The sequence below is a fragment of the Canis aureus genome, chromosome 31, assembly GCF_053574225.1.
Source record: "Canis aureus isolate CA01 chromosome 31, VMU_Caureus_v.1.0, whole genome shotgun sequence".
NCBI lineage: Eukaryota > Metazoa > Chordata > Mammalia > Carnivora > Canidae > Canis > Canis aureus.
This window is the reverse complement of record NC_135641.1, coordinates 21312205-21332800: the sequence shown is the minus strand read 5'-3', so window position 1 is coordinate 21332800 and position 20596 is coordinate 21312205. Positions and strand designations below refer to the sequence as shown.

Sequence of the window (20596 nt, the reverse complement as noted above, 5' to 3'; positions counted from 1 at the left end):
TTTTTAAATCAGTCTCATTACCTTATAGTTACTTCTCTTTTCACTATTTCTCTTAATTAAAAGTGAAAGCTACAGAAAGTTTGCACTTAGAAGCACATGTTCCCATAATTTAACTGAAGCGAATACATAAAATAATGTTAGCAAAAATCTTGGAAAAACTGTAAAAAGCACTCTGTAGTTATTGGAAATTATGACAACAGACACAATAAATCCAGTTCTTATTCTTATCAGAGGTCCCTTTTTATAACTGCAGAGTTCAATTTCCCTCCCACACACAAAATTTACTTATTCACAGAAAAGTAAAGATAATTTTTTTATTTGGTAAGAAACATACGTGGCCCACAAAGGTATTCGTTTCTGAAGCTTAAATGTGGAAAATAACCACACTGCTTGTAAGCCCAAAGAGAATGTCTTCCAAATGAAAACAAAATTAAGTTTTGGGTTTGTTTTTTTTTTTTTAAAGAAAATTAATTATGGTTCACTTTTAGTCTTTAGAAATTAAAAAGAAAACTGAAGTAAATTCCTAAATTCCTAAAAAGTATAAATTTTACATAAAGTACATCTTCCCTCAGAGAAATACCACTGGATTTACTGTTCTAGATGTCCTTTCTTGAATCAAATGGAAGATTTCATTCTCCCATTATATGGCTACATAAGTCCTACTAAGATTTCATCTCACAAAAGTTCAAATCTTTTGGATGCAGAAATATTGATAAAAGGCATACCTGTAGTGGGAGTGGTAGCTCCAATAACCTGCCCTGGTTTATCCAGGATAACATAAGGATTATTAATGACAGAGCTGGCAGTGCTTTGTTTCACATGGACTGGAGTGGAAGTTGGGGTTCGAGGCAGCGGTGATGGACTTGGAGTTGATATGGGGGAACCTTTATTAATAAAAAAGAGAAACAAAATAAACTAAACAAAAAAGATATACTCAACCCATCTAAGGAAATGCTGAACAGAGAACAAAGGTGACAAACTGGGAAAAGAGAGAATGGTACAGTATGTTTCAGGTACTGATCAAACAGTAGCTGTTGGCTGAGTTGGGGATTAGTGTGTTTCCCTCTCTATACCTTACATCAGCATCAATAGGGAGCTTTTGAGAAACATATTGTGAGGTGCTACTCCAGACCTACTAAATACAAATCTATACCTTAACAAAATTCCCCCCAACACAACCATCCACATTAAATTCAAAAAGCAGAGCTTCACATAACAGCGTGGAACTCCTGAATCCCTAACCACTCTTAATAACTTGGGAAAACTGTTATAATAATGGTTAGTCAAAGACACTAAAATTACAGGAAATTCGTTACGTGAACAGCAAGGCTTACAAACCGGGAGTCTTGATTTACAATTACTTTCCTATAGGAAAACATGAATTTCACCCACCCAAAACAAGTCTGTCAATACTAAATCACAGCTACGATCCAGAGATTCCTATTCCCGAGAACACTCTCAAATGTTACCCCTATATCAGTCAACATCCCAATGGTTTTTTATCAATCAAATCTATCTTCCATAAATTTCTCTAAACTTCAGACCAACTTGTATGGTCAGTCTATTTCTCGTATGAAGCAATAAGTTCCAAAATGCTTCTAACTGGGAGGTAAAATTACATGTTTCTCACCTTTCATCAATTTTGAAGACTTGGATTATATTTTTGCTTGTCTATTTTTAGCACGGAGGACTCCTTTTCTACCCCCTTCATATATAGAAGATTTCCAATGCCTAGATATTTCTACTGACTCTTTCCTGCCTTTTCTCAAGTGGTACAACCTAAACCATCAAGCATAATCCCATCAGAAGTCTACCTAACATAAATGTGAAACTGTCATGAGACAGTAGATAATCCAATCTCAGTCAATGTGAAGGCTCAGAATTTCCTACCGGTAATAGGAATGAGTAATTTTCTAGTGTGATTAGTATAAAAGAAAATTCAATTCCAAACCAATTCCCACCTTTGAAGCTTTAACTTCACACCAAAAGGCCTTTAAACTGTTCTTATTAGTCATTCTAGTTTCCATATATAACTCAAAAACTTAATTCCTACCTTAGCTTCAACCATACATCCTAGTAAACATTTTACCTTCCAGCAATCCTTGAGGTGAAAACCTGACTGCTTTGAATTTCACTTCTTTCCTATTCAAAAATTGTTTTCATATGAAATGACTTTTGTTTTTCCTTTGTTGATAACTTTGCTAATCAGTACTGATTAACTCACTTATTAAACAAAAACCTTACTTAAAAGAACTTATTTTTTTATTTTTTATTTTTTAAAGATTTTATTTATTTATTTATTCATGATAGACACAGGGGGAGAGAGAGGCAGAGACACAGGCAGAGGGAGAAGCAGGCGCCATGCAGGGAGCCTGATGTGGGACTTGATCCCCAGGTCTCCAGGATAACACCCCGGGCCGAAGGCGGCGCTAAACCACTGCGCCACTAGGGCTGCCCTTAAAAGAACTTTTTAAAAAAGCCACAATACTTTCTTTGGTTATTACAATTTTTATACACTTCAACTTGACACACATCATCTTATACCTGAAACAATCTTGCAACTCATGGTGATGGGTTGGAAGGATTTTCCAGGTGACTCAGGATTAGGAACCTGACTTTGAGGCACAATTTTGCAGCTTGATGCAATTGGCTGAAAAGCTGAATTGCCATGAGAACAAAAGGTAACTTTCTGGGATGCTGTCATTTTGGTGGGTGTTCGTTCCAATGAAGATGGCAAAGAATAAAATGTAGTGTGTCTCTCAGCTTCAGTGTTGGCTGGGAAGCCTATTTGAAATGAAACAGGCAAATGATAAGTCATGAATCACTTAGAAATAATAAAACCTTACCACTGTGGGAAAAGAATGAAATGATAAAAACCCCTTACCACTTCAACAACCATTTAAAACACTTCCCGGTAAAATACATACAGCTCACAATACTTATAAACCCTTTACATATATTTGGGTGAAATGTAAATGATCATGTTTAGAATCATCTTATTAAAATGTTTTTTTCAAAAATTAGAAAAAAAATAGAAAACATTAACTATTAAGTACGTACAATATAAAAAGCACATGTTTATTATGTTGCTTTTTTTTTTCTCAAAGATTTTATTTATTTATTCATGAGAGACACATACAGAGAGAGAGAGAGAGGCAGAGACACAGGCAGAGGGAGAGAAACAGGCTCCATGCAGGGAGCCTGATGTGGGACTCGATCCCGAGGCTCCAGGATCACATCCTGGGCTGAAGGTGGCGCTAAACTGCTGAGCCACCTGGGCTGCCCCCGTTCATTATGTTCTGAATTGAAAAATGTTTAAATTAGAAAAGAAGAAAACTCAAAAGCATTCACTTAATCTAATAATGTCCTATTTTATTAAAATGCCCATGAAGATGCAACTGAAATTTAAAGAGAAATAAGAGTTGAGATTTATAAAAGGACCAAAATATTAACATCACATTAAAATGTAGGGTTAGAAGGGCACCTGGATGGTGAAGTTGGTTAAGTGTCTGACTCTTGACTTCAGCTCAAGTCATGCAGGCTTGTGAGACTGAGCCATGTGTCAGGCTCTACAATAAGCATGAAGTCTGCTTGAGATTCTCTCTTTCCTCCTGTACCCCTCCCTCCACTCTCTTAAAAAAATAGAAATAAAAATAAAAATAAAATGAAGGTTTAGAAATTAAACTGATACCATTTAGAACTAGTTTTATGGGGCACCTGGGTGGCTCAGTGGTTGAACGTCTGCCTTTGGCTCCGGTTGTGATCCCAGGCTCTGGGATCAAGTCCCGCATCAGGCTCCTTGCAGGGAGCCTGCTTCTCCCTCTGCCTATGTCTCTGCCTCTCTCTCTATGTCTCTCGTGAATAAAATGAAAAAATGTCATAGTTGAAATAGCTTTGTTGATTAATTTTTTTAAGGTGTATTTAAAAAAAAAGTATATTTATTTATGGAGGAAAGGGGCAGGAGGAGAGGGAGAGAGAGAATCTCAAAGAGACTCTCCGCTGAACACGGAGCCTGATAAAGGGTTTGATCCCAGGACCCTGAGATCATGACCTGAGTCAAATTCAAGATAGGAATGCCTAACCAAATGAGCCACCCAGACATCCCAATGATTAATCTTATTTTTTAAAGTAGGTTCCATGCTTAATGTGGAGCCCAATGAAGGGCTTGATCCCGGGACCCTGAGATCAAGACATGAGCTGAGTTAGAGTCTGATGCTTAACGGACTGAACGACCCAGGCGCCCCTTATATTGTATTTTTAACTCCAAGACAGTCAACATATAGTGTTATATTAGTTTCTGGTGTATATAGTGATTTAACAACTTTATACATTACTCAATGCTCATCACAAGTGTATTCTTAATCCCTTTCATCTATTTCACCCATTCCCTTGCCCACCTCCACTTTGGGGATGATCAATTTATTCTCTATAATTAAGAATCTGTTTTCTGGGTAATCTTTTTTTTTTTTTTTTTGTTAGTTTGTTTCATAAACTCTACATGAGTAATATCATATGGTATGTCTTTTTCTGACTTATTTCACTTAGAATTATACTCTCTAGATCCATCCATGTTGCTGCAAATAAGATTTGCAAACAAGATTCATTCTTCCTGTGGCTTAGTAATACTCCATTGTATATGTGTGTATACATATATACATATAACCTCTTCTTTATCCATTCATCTATCTATCGATAGACACTTGGGCTGCTTCCATAATCTGGCTATTGTAAATAATGCTGCAATAAACATAAGGGTGCGTGTATCTTTTTGAATTCATGTTTCTGTATTCTTTGGGTAAATACCCAGTAGTGGAATTATTGTATCACACATATAGTACTTCTATTTTTAATTTTTTGAGGAACCCATACACTGTGTTCCACAGTGGCTGCACCAGTTTGCATTTCCACCCACGTGTACAAGGGTTCCCTTTTCTCCACATCCTCATCAACACCAGCTCTTTCCTATGTTTTTTATTTTAGTCATTCTGATAGGTGTGAGGTGGCATCTCATTTGCAGGTTTTGATTTGCATTTCCCTGATGATGGGTTATGTTGTGCATCTTTTCATGTGTGTTGACCATCAGTATGTCTTCTTTGAGAAATGTCTGTTCATGTCTTCTGCCTATATTTTTAATTGGATTATTTGTTTTTTGGTGTTGAGTTATAGAAGTTCTTCATATGGGCAGCCCAGGTGGCTCAGCAGTTTAGCGCTGCCTTCAGCCCAGGGCGTGATCCTGGGGACCCCGGATCGAGTCCCACATCGGGCTCCCTGCCTATGTCTCTGCTACCTCTCTCTGTGTGTCTCTCATGAGTAAATAAATAAAATCTTAAAAAAAAAAAAGTTCTTCATATATTTTAGGTATGTCATATCTTCCTCCATCCAACAGACTCTTTTAGTTTTGTTGATTTTTTCTTTTGCTGTGCCGAAGCTTTTTATTTTGATGTAGTCCCAGTAGTTGATATTTGTTTCCCTTACCTTGGGAGATGTATCTAGAAAAGTGTTACTTTTCTAGTAGATCAACTACTGTTGATGTCACAGAAATTATTGCCTAGAATCTCTACTAAAATTTTTATGGTTTCAGGTTTCACGTTTAGATCTTTAACCCATCTTGAGTTTATTTTTGTGTATGGTATAACAAAATGGCCCAGTTTCATACTTTTGCATGCTGCTGTTCAATTTTCCCAAAACCATTTGTTGAAAAGACTTTTTCCCATTGCATATTCTCTCCTCCTTTGTTGAAGATTAAGTGACCATATAAGCATGGGTTTATTTCTGGGTCTTCTATTCTGTTCCACTGATCTACATGTCTTTTTCTGTGTCAATACCACAGCATACTGTTTTGATTACTATAGCTTTGTATTATCTTGAAATCTGGAATTTTGATATCTCCAGTTTTTTCTTTTTCAAGACTTCTTTGGCTATTTAGTTTTGTTTTTTTTTTTTTTTTCTCCCTTTAAGATATGTCTTATTTATTGGGCGCCTGGATGGCTCACCCAGTTAAGCGTTCAACTCTTGATTTCAGGGATCCCTGGGTGGCTCAGCGGTTTGGCGCCTGCCTTTGGCCCAGGGCCTGATCCTGGAGACCCCGGATCGAGTCCCACATCAGGTTCCCTGCATGGAGTCTGCTTCTCCCTCTGCCTGTGTCTCTGCCTCTCTCTCCATGTCTTTCATGAATAAATAAATAAAATTTAAAAAAAACAAAAACAAAAAAAAAACCTCTTGATTTCAGCTCAGGTCATGATTTCAAGGTCATGGAATCAAGCCCTGCACTGGACTCTGCACTCACTGAGGAATCTGCATGAGATTCTTGCTCTCTTTCTCCCTCCAGCCCCCTGCTCACACACGGTCTCTCTCCCTAAAATAAATAAAATCAGGGGATCCCTGGGTGGCTCAGTGGTTTAGCGCCTGCCTTTGGCCCAGGGCGCGATCCTGGAGTCCCGGGATCGAGTCCCACGTCGGGCTCCCGGAATGGAGCCTGCTTCTCCCTCTGCCTGTGTCTCTGCTTCTCTCTCCATGTTTATCATAAATAAATAAATGAATGAATGAATGAATGAATGAATGAATCTTTAGAAAAAATAAATAAATAAAATCATTAAAAACAAACAAACAAACCAAGATTGATCTTATTTATTTTAGAAAGAGAGAAAGCACAAGAAGGAAGGACAGAAGGAGAGGAAGAGAGAATCCCAAGCCGACTCTGTTGAGTGGGGAGCCCAATGCAGGGCTCAATCTCATGACCCTGAGACCATGACCCGAGCCAAAACCAAGAGTCAGAGGCTCAACCAACTGCACCACTCGGGTGCCCCTCAGGATCTTTTGTGGTTCCATACAAATTTTACAACTGTCTGTTCTCATTCTGTGAAAAATGCTGTTGGTATCTTGACAGGGATTACATTAAATCTAAGATTGCTATGAGTAGTCTGGACAGGTTAACAAATATTTGTTCTTCCAATCTCTGAGTATGGAATACCTTCCCATTTGTTTGTGTCACCTTCAATTTCTTTCATCAATGTTTTATAGTTTTCAGAGTATAAATCTTTCACTTCCTTGATTAAGTTTACTCCCAGGTATTTTATTCTTTTTGGTACAATTATAATAAATGTGATTATTTCTCTTTCTGCTGTTTATTTATTACTGTATAGAAATGCAACAGATTTCTGTACATTGATTTTGTATCCTGTGACCTTACTGAATTCATTTATCAATTCTAGTAGTTTCTTGGTGGAGTCTCTAGGGTTTTCTATACAGAGTATCATGTCATCTGCAAATAGTGACAGTTTTACTTCTTCCTTACCAATGTGGATACCTTTTATTTCTTTTTCTTGTCTAATTGCTATGGCTCTGGCTTCCAGTACTACGTTGAATAAAAGCAGTGAAAATAGACATCCCTGTCTTGTTCCTAACCTTGAGAGAATGGAGTATGACGTTAGTTGTGAGTTTTCATATACAGCCTTTATTAGGTCAAGGTATGTTCCTTTAAACTTACTTTGTTAAAGGTTTTTACCAGGAATGGTGTACTTTGTGAAATGCTTTTCCTGCATCTATTGAAATAGCTTTCAATCTTTTCTCTTATTAATGTGATATATCATCTTGATCGATTTGGGAATACTGAACCATGCTTGCATCCCAGGAATAAATCCCATTTGATCATAGCAAATGATTTTTTAAATTTGCTATTGGATTCAGTTAGCTATTTTGTTGAGGATTTTTTCCATCTATGTTCATCAGAGATATTGGCCTATAGTTCTCTTTTTTTGTAGTGTCTATCTGGTTTCAGTATCAGAGTAATGCTGGCCTCACAGAATGAATTAGGAAGCTTTCCTTTCTCTTCTGTTTTTTAGAATAATTTGAAAAGAATAGGTATTAACTCTTCTTTAAATGTTTGGTAGAATTCACCTGTGAAACCATCTAGTTCTGGACTTCTGTTGAGAGGTGTGTTGTGTTTGGTTTGTTTGTTTGTTTGTTTTGAGAAAGAAAGAGAGTATGTGTGTACATGCATGCAAGTAGGGGGAAGGACAGAAGGAGAGAAAATCTCAAGCAGACTCCCTGCTGAGTGCAGAGCCCAATACCGGGCTTGATGTCACGACCATGAGCTCACAACCTGAGCTGAAATCAAGTCGGATGCTCAACCAACTGAGCTATTCAGGGACCCCAGGAATTTTTTGTACTGATTCAATTTCATTGATGGTAATTGGTCTGTTCAAATTTGGCACGGCTTCCTGATTCAGTTTTGGGAGGGTATATGTTTTTTTAGGAATTTATCCATTTTGTCTAGGTTGTCCAATATGTTGGCATATAATTTTTCATAGTATTCTCATAATCCTTTGTATTTCTGTGGTGTCCATTATATTTTATTTTTAAAGACTTTATCATTTATTTGAGAGAGAGAATGACCAAGAGAGGGAGAGAGGAGCACAAGCCTGGGAGAGTGGTGGAAAAGCAGAGGAACAGGGAGAAGCAGATTCCCCACTGAGCAGGGAGCCTGATACAGGGCTCGATCCCAGGACTCTGGGATCATTACCTGAGCCGAAGGCAGACATTTAACCAACTGAGTCACCCAGGCGCCCTGTTATGTTATATTTTAAATAAGCTTAGATACTTAGTATTCAGTTTCTTGTTCACACAATTAAGAACCAAACCAAAAAGTCTTCCTGTAACATATTAGAAGAAACCATTACAATCATAAAAAAATAAGCATTTAATGCCTTTTTGTGAGTTTAATGTTCTATAAAATGTCAGAAGAACTTCATGAAAGAAACTTCTAAGAAGAAAAAAATTTGGCTATTTTCATATCTGGACTATATAGTAGATGCAGCATGTCTACTTATGGAAAATTTATTTTCCATACATTCTTAAATCTCTATAGGCAGCAGTTCAAGGTATTTATGCAAATGAGAGAAAGGAATGCCCCAGAAAGTGACTCCTCTGTACAAGGAAAAATTCATTTCCATACAAGGAAAAATATATTACCTTTCTCCACACATGTATCAGGTACTGGCTCATGTGACTGCTTTATCGGTGAGGAAGCTTTCACTGGGGCTGGAATGGTCAAAGGCAAAGATGGTGGGGCATCAGAGATGTCTGACTCGGAGGACTGAGGATAAATGGAATCTTCTCCAAGAGAATGTCGGTGGAGCTCAACATCCACTACCTACACAATCAGGCAACAATCGGGCTCATGAATCCATCATCAATGTCTCAGAAACCCCCAAACCTGTCCAAGAACATGGTTCTCTAAGAGATGTGACAAATAATTTCTAATCATACTTCAAAAGCAATTTCAATCTAAGAACTAAAGGACTTAACCCAGAATGTAATCTAGTTTGGTTTCACAGACAGATAACTGAGTGAAACCAATCATATAATTGGGGCCTTTCCATTTGCTGTTTCTATGTCTTAGAACATTCTTTCCCACTCTTACCCAAATCTTTCCATGACTACCTCTTTGTCATCATTAGGTCTCAATCAAATGTCACCTTCTCAGAGACACCTTCTCTAACCAATCTAGCTAAAGCAACAACCCTTTTGTCCTCTAGCTACTCTTTTCTTTATAGCACTTATTTTAAGTGAAACTATCTCATTTGCTTTTATTTACTATATACCTTCTCACCATTTTCAACACAACCAAGAATATAAGTCCTTAAAAGCAGTAGTTATCTTATTCACCTCTGTATCCCCAGTACCAGGACCAGAATCTAATATGTGGTATATGTTCAATAAATATCTTTTGATACAACACAGCATATTTCCCTAAACAGAATAAGCTTTAACTTGTTAACTCTAACTATAATAACTACTGCTGATATATCATGAATACAAAAAAAAAAAAAAGCTGGGAGGAGGTATATGGGAAAGGAAAACAAAGCTGAAGGTCTCATTTCCTGACTTCAAAACTTTTTACAAAACTATAGTAATCAAAACAGTGTGGTACTGGCATTGAGAAAATATAGAGACCACTAGAATAAAATGCCCCCCTCGTACAGGTGGTCAAATTATTGTTGACAAGAGTGCCAAGATCATTGGGAAAAAGTCTTTTCAACAACTGGTACTGGGAAAACTGGGTATCCATATGCATTAGAATGAAGGTGGACCTTTACCTCACACCATTTACAAAAATTAACTCAAAATGGATCAAAGACCCAAACAGAAGAGCTAACACAATAAAACTCTTAGAAGGAAATATAGGGCAAAGCTTCATGGCAATGAATTTGACAATGATTTTTTGGATGTGACACAAAAAGCACAGGCAACCAAAGAAAAAATACATAAATGGGACATCAAAATTAAAAACTTCTGTACATCAAAGGACACAATGAGCAGAGTGAAAAGGCAACCCACAGAATGATCTGATAAGATATGAATGTCAGGAATATAAAGAGAACTCCTAAAACTCAACAACAAAAAACCAAACGCATGATTCACACATGGGCAAAGGATCTGACTAGACATTTCTCCAAAGATGAATCACAAATAGCCAATAAACACATGAAAAGATACTAAACACCAGTTATCATTAAGGAAATGCAAACCAAAACCACAATGAAATACCACCTCATGCTCATTAGTTTGGCTACTAGTAAAAAAACAGAAAACAATTAAGTGTTGACAAAGATATGGAGAAACTGGAACTCTTGTGCACTGTTTGTAGGAGTGTAAAATGGTGCAGCTGCTATAGAAACAGTGTGGCAGCCCCTCAAAAATTAAAAACAGAACTACCATGGGGCACAAGACTGGCTTAGTTGGTGGAGCGTGTGACTCTTGGTCTTGGGGTTGTGGGTTTGAGCCCTGTGCTGGGTTGTAGAGATTACATAAAAATAACTAACTAATTTACTACATATCATCCAGCAATTCCACTTTCTTGGGTATATACCCAAAAGAACTGAAAGCACAGACTCAAATACCTGTACATCAATGTTCTTGGCAAGATTATTCACAACAGCCAGAAGATGCAAGCAACTCAAGTATTCACTGACAGGTAAATAAATAAAATGTGGTACATACATACAATGGAGTATTATTCAGTCTTTTTTAGGAAGGAAGTTCTGATGCATGCTACAACATAGATGAATCTTGAGAACATTATGCTAAGTAAAATATAGCAACGACAACCAAAAAAACCCCCACAGTGTATAATTCCACTTATATGGTACCTGGAGTAGTCAAAAAGTCATTGTGACAGAAAGTAGAAGGGTAGCTGCCAGGGGCTGAGGGAGAGGAGAATGGAAGTTATTGTAAATGGATACTGCTTCAATTTTCCGAGATGAAAAAGAGTTTTGGAGATGGATGGTGGCAATAGCTGCACAAAAAAGTGAATATATTCAATACTTCTTAACTGTACAATTAAAAATTGTTAAATTTTGAGTGCATTTTATCATTTTTTCAAATTAAAAAGGGGAAGGCAAACTTTAAAAAAAATTAAGCACTCACTTTTTCTCCTAAGAAAGAATGAAAATCAATTTTCATTCTACTTATTCCCAAATAGTACTATAGGAAAAAACCTACCGTCTCTGCTCCAAGAGTCTGCAAGCCAGTGTAAGTTCTATCCAGCTATTGAAAGACAAAAGAAGAGTGCAAAGTTTCACTTGGCATACTTATAAATCTTAGGATACAATCTCATCTAAGTACCCTTTTACCACAAGTCTTCATAACACAGAATTTACTTTTTCGTAATATAAACTATCAATTCATCACTTCAATAAAACCCTCTTAATTGAAGGAAATGAGTAAAATTAATAAACATCAAACAGATAGGTATTATACTTTTAATATAAACTATACATTAGTAAAAACATTCTAAGGGCAATCTAAAACTGGAAGAAATTTTACACAAAAAGATGTATACTGGGATCCCTGGGTGGCGCAGCGGTTTGGCGCCTGCCTTTGGCCCAGGGCGCGATCCTGGAGACCTGGGATCGAATCCCATATTGGGCTCCCGGTGCATGGAGCCTGCTTCTCCCTCTGCCTGTGTCTCTGCCTCTCTCTCTCTCTGTGACTATCATAAGTAAATAAATAAAACAAAAAATTAATTAAAAAAAAAAGATGTATACTACAGCACTATCTATAACCACAAACTGAAAATGTCCATCAAGAGAGGAATGCTTAAGTAAATCTTGAGCCATCAACTCTGAAGTATTACGTAGCCACTTAGATGTTTACAAAGATAATGTAAAGAATATCTTAAAAGACAAACTATGGGGGCATCTGACTGGCTCAGTTGGGAAAGCATGTGACTCTCAACCTCGGGGTTGTGCGTGTGAGCCCCATGTTGGGTTTAGAGATTACTTAAAAAATAAAATCACTTTTTTTTTTTTTTTTTTAGGAGCCGCTGGGTGGCTCAGTCAGTTAAGGGTCTGATTCTTGATTTTGGCTCAGGTCATGACCTCAGGGTTGTGAGATCAAGCCCCAACTTGGGCTCCATAGTGAATATGTAGCTTGCTTAAGATTTTCTCTCTCCCTCTCAAAAATAAATAAATAATAAAATAAAATCATTTTTAAAACAAAAAGATGGGCTATAAAAATAAATATACAGTGTGAAAACACAATTATATACTTAAGAAGACATTTTACTAAACATTTCTGAAAAGAAGGAAGAAAAATTTAGTGATATAGGCAATGTTAATAATCACTTCCAATGTATTAGCATCATGGATGATTTATTTTAGAGGAAAGAAAAAAGTATAACCTAAAGGAATAAAAATAATATAAATAAAATCTACACTTAGAAAGAGGCTAACTTCTTATTCCTATATTTTATTTATATTCTATCATTTTTATTAAAAAAGATCTGTATACATACACACACACACACACACACACACACACACACACACAAATATTACTCAGCCATAAAAAAGAATGAAATCTTGCCATCTGAACAATATGGATGGACCTAGAGGCTGTTGTGCTAAGTGAATTCAGTCAGAGAAAGACAAATTCTCATATGTAGAATCTGAAAAACAAAACAAATGAACCAACAAACAAAAACCAGGAACAGACTTATACACACACACAACAAACTGGTAGATGCCAGAGAGGACAGGGGTAGGGTCTTGGGCAAAGTAAGTGAAGGTGATTAAGAGGTACAAATTGCCAGTTATATAATAAGTCACAGGGATGAAAAGTATCTCATAGGAAATAGTCAATAATACTACAGTAACTTTGTTATGGTGACTACACATATCAAGTTGAGCATTGCATAATGTGTAATTAAATTATACTATATACCTGTAACTAACATAACACTATATGTCAACTATATTTCAATAAAAATGAAAATCAAAAAAGTCTTGTTTAGCATAAACAATTTGTTATTTGGCAGTATTTTTGCTTTGAAGCAATAAAGCATTCTAACATTAAAAATTAAAAAAAGATCTGTGGAACTTATTAATATAAACACTACATAGTAAGATTAATAGGGGAAAAACTATACAGCTGGGCAAAAAGGAAAGATGATTTACTAATAGTATATAGAAAACTCTAGGACTTGGAAAAAAGTAGATTTCAAGTCTGGCTGAATTCCTTAGCAGCCAACACAGACATGACTACTCAGTCATGGGATCTAGTTTCGCAACTTTAGAAAGACAAAGCAGGGTGAATTCATACTAGTTCCATGGAAGAGATCTAGAGTTCTAATACTTAAACCTCAGCCAACAGTATGACTGTTAAAAGGCAATTATAGGCTACATCCATTTTCATATTCTCCAGAGCATGGAAATAATAGTCTCTCTGTAATGTGCACTGGCCTACGTGTTTCATTCTTGGAACCATACTTTAAGGGAGACATTGATAAAATAGAACTATTACCAAAATGGCAAGAGGAACTAGAAATAGAAAGCACAGCATACAAGGAATTTTCTAAGAACAGGCTCCGCCTAGAGATGACTTAAGGAGAGACATAAAGGCTCTCCTAAGGTCATTAAACATTTTTAGGGTTCTTATAAAATAAAACAAAGTCCTGTCCTGTGTTATTCCAGAAATCAAAGTAGGACAAATAAGATCAAGGTTTAAAAAAAAAAAAAAAAAAAAAAAGCACAGTTTCTTCATGAAAGAGCCTTTCAAAAGTTTATTTTCTAAACGGATAAATGGGTTGTTTTGGAAATTACTGTGCTCCATGGTGATGGCTGATCAAGGATGCAGGATGTGGGAATTTCATACATTCTGGGAACTTTAAATTGTACATACTTCTAACACTTGAGTATTTAGTATTTAATGGAATTGTAAGTATCAAATATAGATTGTTAAGTATTTCAGCATTTCAGACTAGATAGAGGTCACTATGTGCTTAAATAGTCAGGAAAAGTACACAGGAACTTGAACTTGAAGAATGGAAAGAATTCAAACAGGCATTCTAGGAGGGCAAAAGCATAAAAGAAAGATGCAAGAAAAGAAGGCCCATGGCATTTCTGGGACACGAATAAGTGACCTGGCTGGAATGGGGTATCCATGTACAGGATTAGCAGGAGATAATTCAGGGAAAATGTCTTGAGTCAAAATGTGAAAAGTCCTGAACAGTAGGCAGCGAAGTCTGAACTTGAGTAAAGGGAATTCAATGAATGCTTTTCTGAGAGGAATAGCATAATGGTTCTCCTTACTAACTAGATGATGGTGTGCAGAATGGATGGACGGTAAAGCAGATAGATTAGAATGAAATAAGCTAATGAGGAGACAGTGAAATAATGACCTAAGCAAGAGTGGGAAGGGTAAGAACAATGATGAAGAATAACAGCAACTGAACAAATATTTGGATCAAAGAGACAAGAATCCAAGATGGCTCTGAAAGTTAACATAGAAATAACAGGCCAAAGAATACTCTGGTACAAACAAGATCACATAATTACAACACAGGTGTTTAAGCCTCAAGGCCAATCAACACATAACAAACAGTAAAATTAAGCTTTCCAAAAAAGCTGATAAGAATGTTTAAATACTGTCATTCTAAAACAGTGTGTCTTGAGGCACCTGGCTGGCTCAGTCAGTAGAGCATGCTCTACTGTTCTTGATCTCAGGATCATGAGTTTGAGCTCCATGTTGGGTGTAGAGATTGCTTAAATAAATAAATCATTGTGTCTCAATCTTCCACCAGGAACTCTTAAGTGATATGGACAATAGTATGAGAACTATGGAAACAATTCCTTTTATTTTAGAAATTAGGGCTGGGCCCAGTGTGATAGAAGATGGTATGTACAGTGCTTAAAATAAGACAGAAAGCAAAGTATTTTAGACCTTCCTCTAATTAAGTGGGATCATATCCTGCCACTCTGAACAATGTGTGTATATATTCTTTATTTTGTGCCAGTTCTTCTCTGAGGTCATAAAGCAATCTAGTCTTAGAGTAATCTCTAAAAAATAACTTAAACGCAAAGTTAAGCAGTGATGTCGATCACCAATGGAGGGCAAATTTCAGCCTTAAGGTTGAAAAACTTGTATTTGTAGAACAAAGGGAGCAAAATGGGAATTCTGCAGATGTACTAAGATTCATTTAGTTCAATTTTGAGCCATTAATGGAAACAATGCGGTAAATCACAACGTAAGAGCACTTTGGGGTAAATTTAATATTAGAAATTTATCTTATGAGACGATATAGAGAGGAAGTAGGAAAACATTTTAAAAATGATCTTTCAATTATAAAAGTTAAACATGTTTATTATAGAAAATTAGAAGAAAGAAAACAGACAATAGGGCACAAGAAATTGCCTACAATATCATTACTTCAATTCCTCCAACATTTTGGTATATTTCTTTTCTGTTTTTTCCACCTATCTAAAAATCACAGTTGACTTCATACTATACATAACAGTTCTGTACTCTGTGCTTTTCACTTACTATAACTGGTAGTTTTTCCCCATGTATAGAAAACACTTCATAAAACTTAAAATGTCTGCATAATAAATCATATGGATATACCAATGAATTTCTTAAAATATAAATCAAAAGAATTACAACTTTGTATAGTACTTTCAATTTTCTAAAACATGTTCACTTCTGTCTTTATCCTTATAAGATAAACATATCTATATCCTTAGGAGATAAATAGATGAGGCTTACTATTTGCCTCATTTTACAGAAAAGTAAACAGATTTCTTTTTTGAAAGAGTTTAGTCACCCAGTCTCAGGTAACACAGTTAACAGTGAGCTTTGATAAGAGATTCAAGTCTTCTGATCTGACCAGTTCATCTTTTCAAAGAATATACATTCTAATATAACGCAACCTTTTCCCCAACCTTCAGAGAACCCCAAAGGAGTACTGTAGCAGTCTGCATAACACAATCAAAAAGACTAATCCTCTTAATCTTGGCCACTTCTCTCAGAAGGCCTAACCCACGCCTTGAAGTAACCAGATGAAAAGAGGTGCTTCATTTTGGGGGAGCAATGTTTTGTTACAATACCTTCAGATTATGTATGATATCTATCCGCTTGTTCTGGCTGTCCTTAAAGTGAACTTGAACTCTGACAGGAAACTCACCCCAGCCTCTTCTGGTCAGGTGAAAAGGAGGCTCTCTAGAGAAAAGCACATATTAACACATTAAGCTATAGTCATGCTCTCATTCTAGAGAGGGAATGTTTTCTCATACTGGGTAAATTAGAAATTCACAACCTCTAACATTTACATTTCCTCATTTGAAGTTCAATCAATATGCTCAATTTTGCTAAAATGCTAAAAGAAATGTTGAACTCAAACCTACATTAAACTTTCAATTACTAAATACTTAGAGCTAAGACACTTACAGCATATACTGTATATTATTTTCACAGGCAGGGAACTAAGGTGATATGATGGATGTCACATATTAGAAGCCAGAATCCTTAACTGCTACTTGATAGACACCAGCTATGAGGTATATGTTCCCTACCCTAGACACTCATATTTATTCCTCCACACTGGCAAAAACAGAATAAATCACAAATGCTCAAACTAAAACTGAGAATTTATTTGAAATTATCCACTAATAAGACTTAAAAGATCATATGTTCACCATATGCTCTTCCCTAAGCAGTGACTACGATTTTAGTGGATAGAGGAGGAATGTGCAGGAATGCTAACTGAACTAGAGAATTTTCAGTCAAAATATAATTTGTGAAGTGAAGAAAAAGGAAAGTTGATAAAAGACTAGCAAATTGTTAATTGATGTTGGGTATAGAAGAGCTCAAGATACTCTACTTCTGAGTATGTCTGGAATTTTCCATAAAAAATTTTTTTTTTTAATTTAACTGAGAACTTCATGTACTAAAAAACAATATGGTTTAAGTTAATGGGGGAGAGAGAATGCTTTAAAATGAAAATGTTCATTATGAATCACTGGCTTGGAATTATTGAAATGAAAGAAGATGCCAAGATGGTAGGGAGGAAGAAACATTCAACAGGATACGCTTTTGCAAAACTAAAAGACAACATGAATTCAGTAAGGGCAGAGTCCAAGGAGACAACCTGAGAGGAGTCTAAAAGATCTGAAATTATCAAGAGCCAGAGGTTACCAGAAGGGGCTCACAACAGGAAAAATCCCTGAGTACAAGAGTAGCCAGACAGAAAAGAAAGCAAAGAAAACTAAAGTGCCCTGGATGGGATAAACTAGCTGAACACCCACCCACTGAGTTAGTAAGAGAGGTAGCCATGACATTGGCATAGGTCAGACAGAAATTAAAAGACAGGCTTAGGATCAAATGAGAAGGTCGACTTGAGACTGTAATTTGAAAAAGGATGCAATGGGGCCTAGAGGCATGATGAACTTTAGAAGAAAAATTAAAGTTCTACTGATAACATGTCATTTAAATTCCAGTAAAGTAGATAGCCTAAATTCATTTTGCAATATACGTCAATCATACTGTTTGTATGCCGGATTTCTCTTACAACGGATATAGCAAATTAGCTATGTTCCTCAATTTATGTACATTGGCTAAACTCTAGTGAATGAACAGGAAGGACTACTGCCAGAGTAGACAGACAGATAACATAAAGGACAGGAAAAAGGAACAATGCTTTTAACAGGAAATTTCTCCCTAACTATATTTTTGAAAGCAAAAAAGGAGGTTAGAACTTACCAAAAGACATCACCTACGGAAACGTTAAACTTCAAAAAGATACATGTATTTCACACAAAAAAGGACTTCCTTCCCCAGACTTTTTTACTTCTGGATTCCTCACAGAATTCCTCTGTGAATTCACAGAAGGTGAAATGTATCAATAACCAAGAAGGAAAAACTACAGAATACTGGGCTAAAGAAAATGGCTCTACTAGAAATACAGCAAGGGGTACAACTCCTTCCTTACCCACCTAATTCAAATGCCAACCAGTCTTTCAATCACTTCTAGTGACCCAAAAAACTTACTACTTAATAAAGCTCTCTACTATATTTCTGAACAGCTGTTATAAAAACATTTCATCTTCCTCCAGCATGTTAGTTCCACTATATGCCTTCTGCAATCACAAATTCTTCCTCCACATGACCTTCAAAAAACTAGAAAACATTCCCCTAACTGACTTGCCCTAGGTCACACAGCAAATAAGTAGTAGGGCTGAGATCAAACTCAGGCAATAGGATCCAGGACACTCCACGCTTTAACTTGTAGCCAATCCACATCCCTGTGGTGTTAGATCTCCAGACTATCCAGACGACTCTCCTCCCAGATGCTCAATAGTATGGCTAGATGTGGTCAGAATGTAGGGTAGAGCAAGTCTACTCTACTTGTAATAAAGCAGCATAAGACTACATTTCTAATGTGACCATTACAAAGTTTTAAATTACTTATGAGGGTCACAGTATATTTCTATTGGACAGCGCAGCTCTAGAGAATTCCTACATTCAACCTGAATGAAACAAACATCTTGAATAAGCTCATGAGTACATTCTCTTGGGGACCTAGCCCAAGAGACCAAGGACCAGAATATTCTACCAAATTTCTCAAAGGAAGAAACCATGTGTTATTCATTTTTGCAATCTCTGTATCGAGTTCTGGGCCTAGAATACATTTAGTGACTATTTTGTACCTCAAAGCAAAGTTTACAATCAGAGCCTTTAGGAAGGCGGCCATGGCAACGGAATCAAATGTAAAAAAAAATGCTTCTATAAGAACAGAACCTGCCCATGCTCTTCATCAGGTAATGTGCTGTGATAAGAAAATTCAGAGTATAAGAGGAACACATATTTGCTTTGATCTAGAAATAAGATTAACCCCAAGTTTCAAAGCACCTACAAAAGGTCTCCCCTACTCAACAAACTACTTTAGATATCCAACACAAGAAACATCTTCAGATCCTTGTAAAGAACTAAAGAGTTATAATTAAATGTAGGGTACATGTTAATGTTCTGATCTTGGTTTCACCATACCTGAAATTTAAAGTTCACTTCTAAGAAGAATATTTTAAGAAGAATACAGACAAGCTGGAACATATCAGAGATTATAACCTAGGTGGCAAAGGAACACAAAACAAAGTCACATGAGTGACAACTAAAACAAATGTATTTGGCTTAAAGCCTGGAAGAGACACAACAGTTGCTTTCATTTTTTTTTTATTTTTTTATTTTTTATTTTTTAATTTTTATTTATTTGTGATAGTCACAGAGAGAGAGAGAGAGAGAATGAGGCAGAGACACAGGCAGAGGGAGAAGCAGGCTCCATGCACCGGGAGCCCGACGTGGGATTCGATCCCGGGTCTCCAGGATCGCGCCCTGGGCCAAAGGCAGGCGCCAAACCACTGCGCCACCCAGGGATCCCAACAGTTGCTTTCAAAAAAAAATCTGAATAATAGGTACATGAAAAGAGATTATAATGACTCTATATGGTGTCACAAGGCATATGCAAGATTGTTTAGAAGTTAAAGAAAGTTACATCTTTGCTCAATAAAATTAAAAACTTCCAAACAAACACAACCTTCTACTAATGGGATGGCCCACACCATGAATTCAACATGAAATGATCATTTCACTCAATGTGAAATGAGCATTAACTATATGCTAGGCACTGCTAGATTTTGGAGATATAAAGACAAATCAGAAAAGATCCCAAACATCAAGAAGCTTTGAAACTAGTCAAGGAGAAATATATGTAAATTAATAAGTATAATAATAGACTTAAATACCTTATGTTTGCTATAAAAGCAGAATATGGTTAATCATAACAAATTATTTCTCCAGTTTTAAACACCAGAAGCATACAACCAAGGAAGTCTTTTAAAATCCTATTTAAAAATCATAACCTTGGGCAGCCCCAGTGGCCCAGCGGTTTAGCGCCGCCTTCAGCCCAGGGTGTGATTCTGGAGACTCGGAATCAAATCCCATTGTCAGGCTCCCTGCATGGAGCCTGCTTCTCCCTCTGCCTGTGTCTCTGCCTCTCTCTGTGTCTCTCATAAATAGATAGATAGACAGACAGATAGATAGATAAAATCTTTAAAAAAAAAATCATACCCTTGTAGTTAATAACATATGGGAGAATCAGCCCTTGGAAAAGATAAGTGGTCATGATGTGATAAGTTGTGAAAACTGCTCAAATATGTCATAACAGCCAATTTATGCAATACTGTTAGAGTGGCACGAACCAGACAGAAAATAACTATCAAAGGCTATTTTAATGATGTGAAAATTCATAAATTTCACAAAGTTC

The 20596-nt window shown here is 36.4% G+C and overlaps 1 protein-coding gene across 5 annotated transcripts in view; it reads right to left on the bottom strand.

Moving 5' to 3' along the window:
• The window catches only part of YEATS2 (YEATS domain containing 2), a 122328-nt gene that overhangs the window by 45509 nt on the left and 56223 nt on the right, over positions 1 to 20596 (bottom strand). For all 5 annotated transcript variants that reach the window (XR_013369385.1, XM_077879845.1, XM_077879846.1 and 2 more), the window contains exons 8-12: positions 16386 to 16497; positions 11503 to 11547; positions 8971 to 9151; positions 2545 to 2784; positions 726 to 884 (exon numbers count right to left, since the gene is read on the bottom strand). Coding sequence is in view for 4 of the 5 variants with exons in the window: in XM_077879845.1 (XP_077735971.1) it covers positions 726 to 884; positions 2545 to 2784; positions 8971 to 9151; positions 11503 to 11547; positions 16386 to 16497 (737 nt within the window). In the remaining variant the exon portion in view is untranslated. The remainder of the gene's footprint in view (positions 1 to 725; positions 885 to 2544; positions 2785 to 8970; positions 9152 to 11502; positions 11548 to 16385; positions 16498 to 20596) is intronic.